Here is a 14,494-nt window from a genome sequence, read left to right as displayed (position 1 = left end):
GAACATGGGATATACTCACTCCTATTTGGTTTCTAGCCATAAATAAAGGACATTGAGCCTATAATTTGTGATCCTAGAGAAGCTAAATAAGAAGGTGAACCCAAAGATAAACATCCTCCTGGAAATTCTGATAATTTTTAACCAAGGAATAGAAGTGATTTGATGAAAGAAACATAATCAAATATTTGACACAGCAATGGTGCCAAAAATGAAATTAAAATAGAAAAAAAAGGACCTTGACCATTATCCTTGACTCTTGACACCCTATGCAAAATTAATTCCTACTAGGTCATTAAGATTCATGGAAAATATAAGACTGTGAAACTTTGGAAGAGAAATGGGAGGCAAGCATTAAGAACCCAGGGCTGAGTGAAGATCAGTCACAAAGGGCTTTGTAAGGAGTGACCACAAAAGGACCACAAGTGCTGCTCACAAACATTGAAAGGAGACATCCTGTAAGAATGTAAAATGTAAAACTGTGAGAGGGATTGAAAATATCTCAAAGTCTCACTGTAGTATCAATAAAACACAACAGACTTTCTAAACAATTACAAATTCAGACCAATCAATTAGAAAAGTGGACAAAAGATACACACAGAGTTTTCCCTGAGGGAGTTACAAAGATGGCAGATGAACAGATTGAGAGATCTTCACTGCAATTACTCATTGGCTGAATGCAATTAAAACTGTAATGAGCTATTATCATAAACAGAAGAACGGCTAGGGATGCTCACATGCAGCAAAAGTGAATGAATTGGCACCTAGAGCATAGTTTGTCATTTTTTAAAGATTAAAAGTAACTTTAATGTACAACCCAATAATTGTCCTGTTAGTCATTTAACCCACACAAATATTTATAAATTGGTGATTATTATAAGATTATTCACATTTTCCAAAACAGTCACTAATGAATGAATGAACACACTATGCCATATCAACACAATGAATAATATTCATTAATAAATTAATAACAATAAATAATTTATTTGCAAAGTATTTGGATGGACATCAAGAAGACTATGTTAAGTCTTTAAGACAAGCTCCAAAGAGCATAAACAGCATGGTAAAATTACAAGATCATATAAATAAATGGAAAACATGTCTTTGACTTGGAGGGAATGGATGGATGAGACTATATAGAGGTAATGGTAGAAACCTATTGTTTATCACATAATATTAACTTTATTTTGGTGATATTTATTCTTAGTTCCACCACAGTATAATTGAATTCACTCACATGTGTGCACACGTGCACACACAGTAATGAGAGCATGTAGAATGATGAAATAAACCAAGTAAGCTTGTATAATGTTACTTTTTCAGGTCTGATATTATACTTCAATTTAACAGTGTGATCCAGAGCCAGGGAAACTGGTTATTGGCAGGAATTACTTTGAGCCTGTCAGAGAGGACAGCCCTTTGCCGCTGCAGTCTGGTGTAGCAGGGCCATTTGACAAAGCATGTCAGATCGCTTTTGGGCTGGATGTTCTGGCCAATATCAAAATTCTTATGCCGTTTCTTACATAGAGGATTCATCATCTTTTTGACCTCCTGTTTCTTCACAATGATGGGGCCAAGACCACCTTGACTTTCTTTCCTTTGAACAGCTTACTCGACTATTATTGTTTATACTATTTTCTTTGCTGTTGATCTCAGCCTTCTAACTAAATCTGAGTTTTTACTGGTAAAGAGAGAAGTAGGTTTAGGGTAGTTCTGAAAAGGAAAAATCTGAGTTCCCCAAGTGTCCTGGAACGGTCTGGTAGGAAAATGTTACAGAGATGTCTCTTCCTCCCTCAGCTTTTATGGAGACTTGTATACTCCATTTGACATCCCCACTTCTGCCAAACCCAAACCTTATAGTTCTGCTAGAATGTACAATGAGGCAAGGAGAAACCTCCCCCCAGTATGCATGTTTTTCATTTTAAAAAAAAAAGCTGGGGGTGCATTGAGGCAAACATAGGCTTTGGTTCAGGTGAGAAGGATTATTGTATCCTCTAGGGTGGGTAGAATAGACAAGCATGGAATATAGGTCAGGTGGAATAGGAAAACATGAGCTATGAGGGAGGTAAAATAACCAATAATGAGCTATAACTTAGGAATAGGTACACAAGGACTAAAAGGTAGGTGAGAAAGACAAGCATGATACCATACAGGAGAGGTGGGAATTGTAAACACCTGGTGAGTATAGTCAAGTAGAGTCCAATCCATTGTGAATACTAATATCAGTGGTCTCATGAACAGCCAAGAATCAGAGATTCCCACAATTTAAAGTAACAATTAAATGTCTATTTCATGACCATTTATGAATCATACTTAGATGGTGGGCTGGAAAGTGAATATTTGGAGGGTAATGATCTGAAATACTTTTTAAAAGTATTTTTATTTAATTTTGATATTATTTCTAAAGATGAAAGGTTTTATTTATTTGGGTTTTTATGAGCTATATGTATTTTCCGACTCCTCCTCCTTCCTCCCCTCTCCTCTTCCTCCCTCCCCCTTCACCCCAGGCTAGCTATCAATTCTCTGGAGCTGTGGATTGTAGTCTGGTTATCCTTTGCTTTGCTTTATAGCTATCTGCTTATCAGTGAGGACACACCATGTTTGTCTTCCTGAGATTTTTTTCTAGTTCCTTCCATTTGTCTGTAAATTTCATGATGTCATTGATTTTTACAGCTGAGTAAAACTCCATTGTGTAAATGTACCACACCTTCTTTTTCCATTCTTCAGGTGACAGGCATCTAGGTTGCTTCGAGGTTCTGGTTATTATGAATAATGCTGTTATGAATATTGTTGAGAAAGTGTCCTTTTGATATGATTGAGTATCCTTTGGATATATGCCCAAGAGTAGTATTCATGGCTCTTGAGGTAGATTTATTCCCAGTTTTCTGAGAAACTGCCATACTGATCTCCAGAATGGCTGTACAAGGTTGCATTCCCACCAGTAGCTGAGGAATTCTCCCCTGACTCCATATCCTCTCTGTGTAAGCTGTCTTCAGTATTTTTGATCTTGCCATTCTGACAGGTGTAAGATGGTATCTCAGAGTCATTTTGATTTACATTTCCCTGATGATTAAGGTCTGAGCAATTCCTTCAATGTCTTTTCGCCATTTGGGTTTCTTCTGTTGAGAATTCTCTGTTTATCTCCCCACCCCATTTTTTAAATTGGATTATTTGGTATTTTGTTGTCTAACTTCTTTATATATTTTGGAGATCAGCCCTCTGACAGATGTGGAGTTGGTGAAGATCTTTTCCAGTTCTGTAGGCTGCCATTTTGTCTTGTTGACCATGTGCTTTGCCTTACAGAAACTACTCAGTCTCAGGAGGTCCTACTATTGATTGTTGTTCTCAGTGTCTCTGCTACTAGGATTATATTTAGGAAATGGTCTCCTGTACACATGTGTTCAAAGCTACTTCCCACTTTCTCTTCTAACAATTTTAATGTAACTGAATTTATGTTGAGGTCCTTAATCCACTTGGACTTGAATTTCATGTAAGGTGATAGATGTGGATCTATTTACAATCTTCTACATGTTGACATTTGGTTATGCCAGCACCATTTGTTGAAGATGCTTTCTTTTTCTGATTGTATAATTTTAGTTTCTTTGGCAAAAATCAGGTGTTCGTATGTGTGAGGATTAATGCTAGGGTCTTCAGTTCCATTGATTCATGTGTCTGTTTTTATGACAATGCCAAGCTGTTTTATTTTACTATTGCTCTTTGGAGAGCTTGATGTCAGGGATGGTGATGACTCCAGAAGTTCCTTTATTGTATAGGATTGTTTTTAGCTATTCTGGGTTTCTTTTTCCATGTGAATTTGAGTAATGTTCTTTCTAGGTTTGTGAAAAATTCTGTTGGGATTTTGATGGGAATTGCATTGAATCTGTGGGTTACTTTTAGTAAAATTGCCATTTTTTATGTTGATCCTACCTATCCAAGAGCATAAAAGATCTTCCCATTTTCTCATGTCTTCTTCAATTTCTTTCTTTAGACACTTAAAGTTCTAAAGTTGTTCCACTTGTTTGGTTAGAGTTGCCCCAAGATATTTTATATTTGTGGCTATTGTAAAGGGTGGTATTTCTCTGATTTCTTTCTTGGCCAGTTTATCATTTGTGTGTAGGAGGAATACAAAATCTAAAGATCTTAATTAAAACTAGAACATTGACACATAAACACATATCTAAAATGAATTAATTTGTTCATCAGATCTTAATACCAGTTTTGAGGGACAAAAAATAAAGTTCTACATACTGTATTCTATTAACATGAATTATATTAATATAATTATAAACATTGAAAAAAGGATACCTGATTGATACTACCTCCAGTATTAATCCCTGAGGACAATCTTGCACAGTGCTGAAAAGTGGTGTGCAAACTTCCAAGGGAGAGAAGCACCAGCAGTCCTACCCAGCTGTGACATTCTGCTCCACAACAAGAACTAGCAGGGTAAGAGATATCTAAGAGTGCAATAGCAGCTCTTCTTCCTGTCTGTAACTAACAGCGGTTAATTTGCCTTCTGGCCCATTTGAGAAGAAGAAAGTCATGCCAGGTACTGGAAACCTAGTCAAATGCCTGGACTGGTGTTCATGGTTATTAGAAGAGACCCCCCAGAGCACTGCTTTACTAAACCAGTGCACTTTCTAAGTGCATTCTAAATACTTCTTAAGTGCACAGATAAGTGGACCTCTCATCCCTCATCAAAGAAACTTCTTGCAACAGAGGGAGACCATTACAGACTACCACAACCAATCAACTGCAGAGAACTACTCATCATAGGGTTTACAGCCCTGATGAATACATTTACAACACAACTCCTTCATCTAAGAATCAAGGAGTATGAGGAAGAGGAAGTAAAAAGATTGTAAGAGCCAGAATGCCAGAAAATGTGCTGTGACAATAAGTCTCCTTTAAAGACAGGGATGCTTCGCTCAGGATACCTCAACAATACAGCTATCTAAAAAAAGACCTGAAAAAGTACAATACCATTAGACCTTCTAACACGGAAGGAGGAAATCTTATGTGGCCTCAGCTCTAGACAAAGAACTCCAGGCAGCAAATGTCTGTTGAGACAGAAGGAGAAAGAATCTTTTCCAGAAAAATTAAGTCTTCCAATTGGTTATACGATACCAAGCAGTCAACCCTGAAATCATACACACACGTAACACTAAGTGGACTTTAACTAATAGCAATTAAGTAAATAGAGGCCATGAATTATGAATTTGAGAGGGAGCCAAGGAAAGAACATGGGAAGGGCGGGAGGGAGGAAAGAGAAAAAGAAAATAATATAATTATTATTATAGAAAGAGAACATTAATATCAAAATAAAATAAAGTCAATGGAAATATCCACAATATTGTGAATATGTGTTAATAAAAGTATAGCGATTATAATAATACAATAAAATACAGTGTATATGTGTGTCACCTATAAAATGTTTATAAATTGCAGTAAACATTAAAATGTTGCATTCTTTTAAGGGGCACCACTAACATTAAATCAGGAAAGCAGAAGCTATTCTATGTGTCTTGGCTATAACTGAGTAAGGAATAATGAACTTACATGATGAGAGATAAGACACTGAGATCAGAGAAATGCTGTCACAGGTCAAGAGAGGCCACCAGCAGGATCAGGGTTATTGACCTGGAGATCTCTGGCTACAGCACAAGGAGCAGGTGCCTATCTATTAACTGTGTGCTAGGACCTGCTGCAGCTCTCCTGTGTTTTTGCAGGTTCTTTATCCAAGCCTGCAGTCGAGTTTTCCAGACTCTCTGGGAAGTTACTCTGAGTCTCTCATATGTCCTCATTTCTGTCTGCAATCAGTCCTAGAGAATAGCTTCTGCTTCTCTCTATTCTGCAAGTCTGCAAATTCTTCATTAGGAAAGCCTAGCTGAGATCAATGGAGGAGAGAGATCTGAGGAAAGGATCCCACCCCAGCAGACTATACATAGCCTAAAGCACGTTGCAAATGTTTTCTGATCGTCTTCTTTTTCATCTCCATGACAACCCTATGATGTAGGCACTATTGTCATTCACATTTAGTTGATGGAGTGCTGCAATGCCAGATGATGAAGTTCCTTACCCAAACATCTGCAGCCCGTAAATACAAGAATTCAGAAGAATGAGTTCAGAGTCTCAGTGCTGAATTAGGAAGCTTTCCATGCCATCTGTTGAATGCCGTTTGTATCAGCCAGTTATCATTATTAGTAATTGTGAATTAAATCAATTACGGACAAATTTGCTAGCATGTGTTCTAGCCTGTGAGTGCAAGCATGGTCTCAGGTAAATTAGTACCAGCATGCTGTCAATCCCCAGGTCCTTAGACAAAAATATCCACCGACAATTGTTTGGGGGACAGGATGCTATCACTCCATTTTGCTATTTATTTATAAACATGTACAACCAAAACCTCCCAGGCACTTTCATACCAGGAATCTTACATTAATGGTAAAGATCACACATCATTTCCTGAAGGTGTTCTGCCCTCGAGTTGAGGCTGGCTTAATGTTCTCAATACTTTCCCCTTTGTGCTGCAAGAACCTTGTGAACCATCCAGCAATCAGTTCCCACGTCTAACGTGGTGTTCTACCCACACAGCGCTGTTCTCATCTCCAAACCGATTAGCTCCTCAGTTATGTTTGTGTCTTACAACTTCACGGTTGAAAGAGGCTGGTGTTCTATTGTCAGCAACTCCTTTGAAAATCTTAAATGTTCCTGTCTAGAAAAGAAATTTCTGCAAGTTCCAGCTCTCAAGATCATTCAAGTGCAGAAGGTCTGGATGCATATACTAACGGATACATATCCTGAGAGGCCAGACAACCTGTCTTGTGTTCAGAATCATCTGAGACTAGACTTCTGACCCAGCGAACATTCTGTACTGAAAACTGTAGTTGGCATTTTCTTCGAGCCGTCAAGTAGTTCCCAAATAAAGACACAGAGACTCAATATTAGCTATGAATAACTTAGGTTAGACTTGTTCCATTAACTCCTTTAATTCAATTTAACTTGTTTTATTCATCTCCCCTTTGTCTTGCATCTTTTTTTTTACCATTCTTTCATTCTGTATGTTCTATTTTTCTACTACCTCTGTCTCTGTCTCTCTGGCCCCTAGCATCACCTTTTCTTTCTTCTCCAAGCCTGAATTCTCCCTCCTCCTTATTCTCCATGCTCAGTTTCGCTTATGCATCCTCCCTTGCTAGTGCCATTCAGCTTTTTATTAGACAAATCAGATGACTTAGGCAGACAAGGTAAAACAGCAACACTCCTTTGCATAATTAACCAAATACAACACAACTTTGCATAGTTACGTATTCCTCAGCAGACAGCATTAACTATTTTATCTGCTTATGACTGAAATTATTTTGTGCCTTTAGCCTTATATACTTACTAGTGGATTAAAGATGTATTCCTGAAATTACTAGATTCATAATATTTTTAAAATAGAGGTGATCTGACTTAATCTGCAAAATCCATCTTCTATAGTAAATAAGAAACACTTTAGTTTCTTTTCAAAGACAAAAATATAGAAATATTCCATGTGATTTGAAAGATAAGATTTTAGAAACAAAACTCATCTGATAGCTCCCAGGGTCACAACAGAAGGTTACTGTGACCTGGGCCATTTTATACGACCTAATTTTGCTTTATCTCAGTACCCAGGACATTTGTGACCTTGTTGGTCCTTTCATCCCCATTTCTCTCTATTGTCTGGCAATCTTTGTAATGAATGATGAGTTCTAATAGAATAGTGCAATCTCTTGTCTAGATACAAAATTTGAAATGCTTTGAATTGTGTTATATGGCATTGATGTGTAACTGATCCCTGTGCTGCTTTGTGAATGCCAGTGAAGAGATGGCCTCTCTTTAGCTATACTGCTGATAAAGCCTCTTCAGTGATAGTAGTACCTCCGTTTCCCTCCCTTTCTGCATACAGAAAGTACTGTATATATAAAGTATTTCCTTGACAAATACTTTGCACCACAGTGTACTCATGAATCAAGCTGTCTAGATCTTTTCTTCTCTGGCTTTAATTTCCAGATGCTCTGAGTTTATCTGAATTGTGCCCCTAGCAGCAACATGGGATCTTTCATCTCCAAAACCTGTATTGTCTTTGCTAAGATATTACATACACTTCTTGTCCCATCCCAATTCTTTCTCTTTGTAGCCTCAACACTTGGCTCAGTAGCCCCAAATATGGGATGAAATTCATAGTCTCTGTCTTCCCAAAGTGACTTTGGTTAAAATTCTTTCCTTCATTTCACCATGACTTTTGTCTGCCTTGCGTGGGGGGTTCTGACAGGACTCTGAATAAAAAATAATTAGACTAAGATTACTTAGGGTAAGCCTCTCAAACTACATCACTGGGGACAGACTGATGGCAAGCAAGCCTGCTCAACATCTCAGGAAGAGCATTGGAGTAGAAGAAATAGGCCAGCATTCTCAGTCACAAAAAAAAAACAAGCAAGCAAGCAACAAACAAATGAAAACAAGAAAGCAAACCAAAACTGGAATGGGAAGTTGCTGCTAACTTTTTTCCTAAGTAATCCTAATATCTAACTTTCCAGCCTACTCAGTAGAACAATTACCACTTACAGAATAGAATTTTACAGAATAAGATAAAGCAGGCAAGATGAGATGTGACTGGCAGGAATCTAGGGGGGCAAACCAGTTAACAAATTCACTTATAGGGCACAAAACACCATTCTCGTCCTCGTGGTGAGCCAGTTGTTCATGTCTGGATGCCATAACTGACCACAAATTGGAGATTGTCCTTTGTTCGTCCTGACTGAATGACTAAAACACATAGACATGATCCCTGGGCCTATGTTGCCCAATTTAAAGTTAGAGCATTAAAGCAGCTAAAAATTAAAGAGTCTATTCTGTGGATAGAGATATAGTCATTGGGGGAGAAGGGAAGGAGAAGGGGAAAGTGTGAGAGAGAAATTTGTAAAAATAAGTTATATATTGTTTGGTGATTATGTAAGGTCTATGTGACTTGTGCCTGCTTAAATATTTTTTTAATTTTCCATGTTCTTTGGTAATTTCAAAGGGAAATAATATTAACACATAGAAAAGATATATTGTCTGTTTTAGCTAGAGCTTAGTTCTTAATGGGATGCCTTGAAGGAGTAATCCCAGATTTAAAATTTAGAAACCATACTTTAATAAAAATAACTTAGATAAAATTTCTAATATGATTTAGGCTACATTTTTGCTGTGTTTTGTTTATGGAACACAGTTAGCTTGCTTCTCTGTACTTCATTGTGCTTAGAGAGAGGACAGTCACCTTGTACATGCCTAGAAGAATTATGAGAAGGTTTTAATTAATTTCTATGTGTGAACAGTTGGTATACTGTCGAACAATGATAAATGTTCAAGTAGTGTGTCTTCTTATTAGATGTAAATGTGTGTCTTGTTCTGTCTTTAGGAATTAATGACCAAGCTAATAACTGAGACACCAGACCAGCCAATCCCATTTCTCATTGACCATCTTCAGTCCAAGCAAGGAAACCGAGGACAGCTGCAAAGAACTTTGTCTGGGTCAGCAGCCCTCTGGGCAGAAAGTGAACCATCAGGTAATTGAGGAAAAAGAAGGAACTATGAACATGTATGATAATTTGAGATATATCAGATATAGTGGTTCTCAACCTCTGTGTCCTGACTCTTTTAGGGACTCAATGACCCTTTCATAGGGGTTTCCTAAGACCATCAGAAAACACAGATAATTATGTTACACTTCATAACAGTATCAAAATTAGAGTCATGAAGCAGCAATAAGAATGATTTTATGGTTGGGAGTCACCACATTATAAGGAACTGTATTAAAGGGTTGCAGCATTAGGAAAGTAGAAAACCACTGTTGGAACAGAAAATTTCCCTACTATTTTTAATTATAATATGATAAACCTAAAATTTCCAGGTATTCTGTTATTAAAGTTTCATACTAACTTTTCATGCAAAATATTTTTGAATTTGAATACATTATAATGTACTTTGCTTCAATAAATGAAAATGAGAGTATTTCTTTTTTTTTTTTTTTGTAAGGTGTGCACTTTTATTAAACCGGTCTCAAGTCAGTGTACAGGAAAGCCCTGGCTGCCTGAACACCTCAACCCAATCCCAGGGAGACCAAAGCTTTCATACATCAAGTTGGGGGGACAAAAAAAAGGAGGGCCACATTGATTTGCATGAAGTATTTATTTCCGTGTGGATCCAAAGTAATTATTCTAATCTTGTGTTTCATTTTATAAACAACTTGATTGAAGGAATACAGCTAATCTGCTCAGGAAGGTAATGAGGCAGTGTCTACAAGGTTGCTGTTGCTTATTCCTGTGACTAGTATTATCCTGAGTAGTAAATTTAACTTTAGAAATAGTTGAGTCCCGAGAAACTGAACGTTGGGGAACCGGCCTTCCAAGTTTCCTGTAGCTTCCTTTCTCCACTAAATGGGGGGAAACAACAGGACAGATGTGACTTCTATCTTCCTGCACATTGTTCTTCGGGTTTGCAGTTCGCTTTCGAATCCCACTCTCTCCAGGCCTTGAGCCAGTCTTATGTCAGTTTATGTCAACTTGACACAACATACATACAAGCATTTTAGAGAAAGGAACCTCAGTAGAGAAAATGCCCCCGTCCTATTTTGCTGTGGGCAATTCTGTGGTGCATTTCCTTGATTGGCTGGTCCAGTTCACTGTGTACAGTGCTACCTACCCCAGGGCTGATGCTTTGGGGGTTCTATCAGAAAACAAGCTGAGCAGCATTAAGACCAAGCCAATAAGCTTCATTCCTCCATGGTTTCTGCTGTAGATCCTATTTCAAGGTTCTTGCCTTTGACTCCAGCCTTCAGTAACCGAGTGCTACTCAGAGTGTAAGATGAGATGGAGTCTTTGCTTCCCAATTTCCTGCTGGTCATGCTGTTTCAGTGTTACAATAAAACCCAAACTAAGCATGTCTGTTGTGTGAGTCACCAACTCTTTGCCCGATTCCCATGGGGATTGGACTGTCTCTAGATGATTTCTGGGATGGTACCATGTTGCCTTCTCTTCTCTGCATACTCTGTGGAACCTCAGGGAAAGATTTTGGCCTTCTTTCCTGTGTTGTCATATCAATACCGTCTTGATGTTCTCACAAGTCTACATTAAAGAGGGCAGAGAGTGAATACCCTCTGAAGAAGGTGGACATTGTTGGTGATGATATCTTCATAAAAGCTATCTTCATTAGACAGAAAACTAGAACATGAATCTTGCCATACAAAACAGAATTCTTATATTTGCCCTATTAATTTGTTTGTTTTTGGGCTGATTTCCTTGAGTTCATAAGTCAGGTGGGTTAATTGGCAAAGGTTTTGGTTCCCAGGTACTAAGATGGTACCCACCTTGTGACTAAAAGATCATACAGGCATCTGTGAATATTTAGCATTTGATATTCATGTCCAGAAGCCTGCATTTGGCTTAGTCAGCTCTGCGCAGATTCACAAGATGAGTCAAACTGCTGGCTGGGTTGCATCCTCATCTGGACACTGAGCTAGGGAAGAACATGTTTCCAAGCCCATTTGGCTTTTTGGAAAATAACCTCTCCACAGCATATGACTGTGCTCTTGATTTCCTTTCTGGATTTAGCCCAGGTTTAGTCTTAGTTGCTAGATACAAGTAGAGTTCACTACCACAGGACTCTAACCTTATGACAGGTTATTTTCTCCAATTCAAGAAGTGTTTTCAAATGGGGTTTCTATGATGTAATGATTACATTGCAATTGTGATATTTTCATCTCAACACTTTTGCTATATTGCATTAGACAGAAGCAAATTAATGGTCTCATCTTCATTCAAGAATTGGCAATATTATAGGTCATGATTAATCATTACTATGTAATCATCCCAGATTTTTTAGAATTCTCCTTGACACAAGAATTTGCTGACTTTTCTCAGAGAGGGTGGAAGAAAGGAGTAGATTTTTATAGCTACTAGCTTACTAGCTTATGTAATGGTATAAATACTCACTTAATAGGTCAAGATGAAACATGAAACTAAATTTCCAATGAGAAGTAGAGGCTGAATTCCTATTGGTGAATTTGAGTTTTGTGAAGCATCTCAGTAAGCAATACTAGCAGGCATTTGAATGTGATTCTGAATCTCTGGACTGAGTCAAGGCAGGAAACCCCAAAATAGGAGTTATCTAGTATTAGAGGAAAAATTATACAATCTACAGGAATGAAAGAATGGAGGAAAATGTGCTAAATTATTTGTTAAGTAAGGGATTTTTCTGGAAGACGATTAGTGTGGGATTATTCTGTGTGCTTTACGTTGTGCTGTTTATTGAGAGGTAAAATTGCTTGTTGAAGAAGTTGGATATTAAATAGGAGAAGTAAGTGCCCGTGATCCTGATAAGCTACCAGAAGAGAAGAGAGACAAATTATGAAAGGAAAAATTAAAGTTTGTTTATATAACTCTGGGGCAAAACTGAATTGAAGACACTAATTAGTCATTATTAAAACCTGCGAGATATTCTCAAGCAGGGCCCCAAAATCTGAAGGACTCATTGGAAAGGGTGGTTATGCTACTATAGCCAGAATAGAAGATGGGACACAAATTATGCAAGAGTTAGGGATATTGGTGAACAAATTGTACAGGTGACTAAGCACAAAGCCTGGTATAAAAGTGTTACTGAGTTTGGAAAAAAGACTTGTTCAGAGAACTACAATCAGAGATCAAAAAACATGTAAGAGATAGACATAGTAAAAAGAAGAGACACAGGATTTTTGCTGTGTTGAGAGACAGCGATGTTTGATGCAAAGCCATCTAAGGTGGAGTTGCTCTAGAGAATAAGTATACCCAGTGCAGAGCCCTAGTTTGGAGTGTCTAAGCATCAGAGAATTGAAGCTTCGAGGAACTGAAGCAAAAAACTCTGAAGCTTGTGGCTTGCCTAAGTTTAAGAGGTCACCAGTGTTTCACCCATGTTGTCAGAGCACAGAACAGGCTGTAGCCATGTCTGGAACACTGCCATGGACGAAGTAGAGGCTAATAATAGGGCATGGTAAACAAGATGATGAGAGGGGCTTCCACAAAGGAGAAGGGTGCTTCGCCTCCTCTGTTGTCTCCCATTGCAGAAGCATCTGGAAACTAGGCATCTCAAGCCTTCACAGCCCCTGTGCTTAGTGAAGGGGGTGAAACCCTCTATTCCAGGTAGTTACAAAGAAGCATTTTTATGTGAAAATGGTATATACATTAAGATATGAAGTGGGGATTTGAAAATGGAGCAGAGATAGTTTATGTGAAAAGTAAGGGCCACAGAAGAAGTGAAATATTTCAGAGGGAGGATTAGGAAGGAGAAGAAAAGCAAGGAGTTCTTGGATGATTATTTGGTTGGTGGGCTGTGATTCCCTCTTGAACCATGGCTGTGATTTTGTGCTAATTTGCTGCATCTTCTAGTCAGTTACAGACTGTCTTTAAATCTCAAGGACAGAGACAAAATACTTTCGCATAATATCTGAAGTCGCCCCATTGTTCCATTTCAATAAATCTAGGAACTCAGGACACAGAATATTCTCACTTGTTTGTCGCTTAATAGTGTAGAGGAGAAACCTTATTTTAATTTCTTTTTTTTCCAGTGAAAATCATTCCCTTTTGTACAATAATCTCATGAACACACACACTTTTGATATTCAAAACTGTAGCGAAGATATTTTTGGTGATTCTTCAGAGAAGTCATTTTGTGCAAACTGAGTCTGCACTAAGGGACACCCGTCCTTCCCTTTCAGTTGATATTGCTTTTCTCATTTTGTGGCCTCTCTGCTCTGGATCTTTATTGAGTGAAGTGTCTTCTTTATGTCCCTGATTCAATTTTCAACGCCATAAGCGTTCTTTTTCCAACACCGAATACAAATTTAATGCAGTATTGCATTTTAGTTTTCTGTCAGTACAGAAAACACAACACAACACAAAACAACCTTTAAATAAAATTCTAGGTGCAATAGTGTTTTAATCATAACTTGCTCAGCAGCTCTTCCATATGATTTTGTTTTGTTTCATAGAGTTATTTTACTTACATTGGGAAGTCAAAAAAGTCAGATTTTGATATTTAATAGCTGTAAGATTATAATTTTCCTTGGTTTCTTAAATATCTCTTCTTTCATTTAATTTATTTCATTCATTCTTTCTGGAATGATAGTTTTCTCGCAATTCACACTTGTATGTGGAGTGTTTTATCTCATTTCAGGTGTGAGAGCAGATACTGTAGGCAGAGTTTTCCTTGCTCTTTTGCCATGTATCTTGAAGCTCTGGGATTCTTAAAAGAAAAAAAATTCAAATGACAAACCATGACTAGTGCTGAAATTTCTAGTGTCAATTAAATCCTGTGTCTGCAATGCTATTGAATGAATTTCTGCCCCTCATATTTACTCAATCAAATAGATAAGAAATGCCGGGCGGTGGTGGTGCACGCCTTTAATCCCAGCACTCGGGAGGCAGAGGCAGGAGGATCTCTGTGAGTTCGAGACCAG

General features: G+C 37.9%; 1 protein-coding gene across 1 annotated transcript in view; it reads left to right on the top strand.

Moving 5' to 3' along the window:
• LG5H8orf34 (linkage group 5 C8orf34 homolog) overlaps nt 1-14,494 on the top strand; it is a 381,926-nt gene that overhangs the window by 84,595 nt on the left and 282,837 nt on the right. The window contains exon 2 of the mRNA XM_026786802.1: nt 9,425-9,572. Coding sequence (XP_026642603.1) covers nt 9,425-9,572 — 148 coding nt within the window. The remainder of the gene's footprint in view (nt 1-9,424; nt 9,573-14,494) is intronic.

The sequence above is a fragment of the Microtus ochrogaster genome, linkage group LG5 (assembly GCF_000317375.1).
Source record: "Microtus ochrogaster isolate Prairie Vole_2 linkage group LG5, MicOch1.0, whole genome shotgun sequence".
Lineage (NCBI taxonomy): Eukaryota > Metazoa > Chordata > Mammalia > Rodentia > Cricetidae > Microtus > Microtus ochrogaster.
This window is presented reverse-complemented; position numbering and strand designations above follow the sequence as displayed.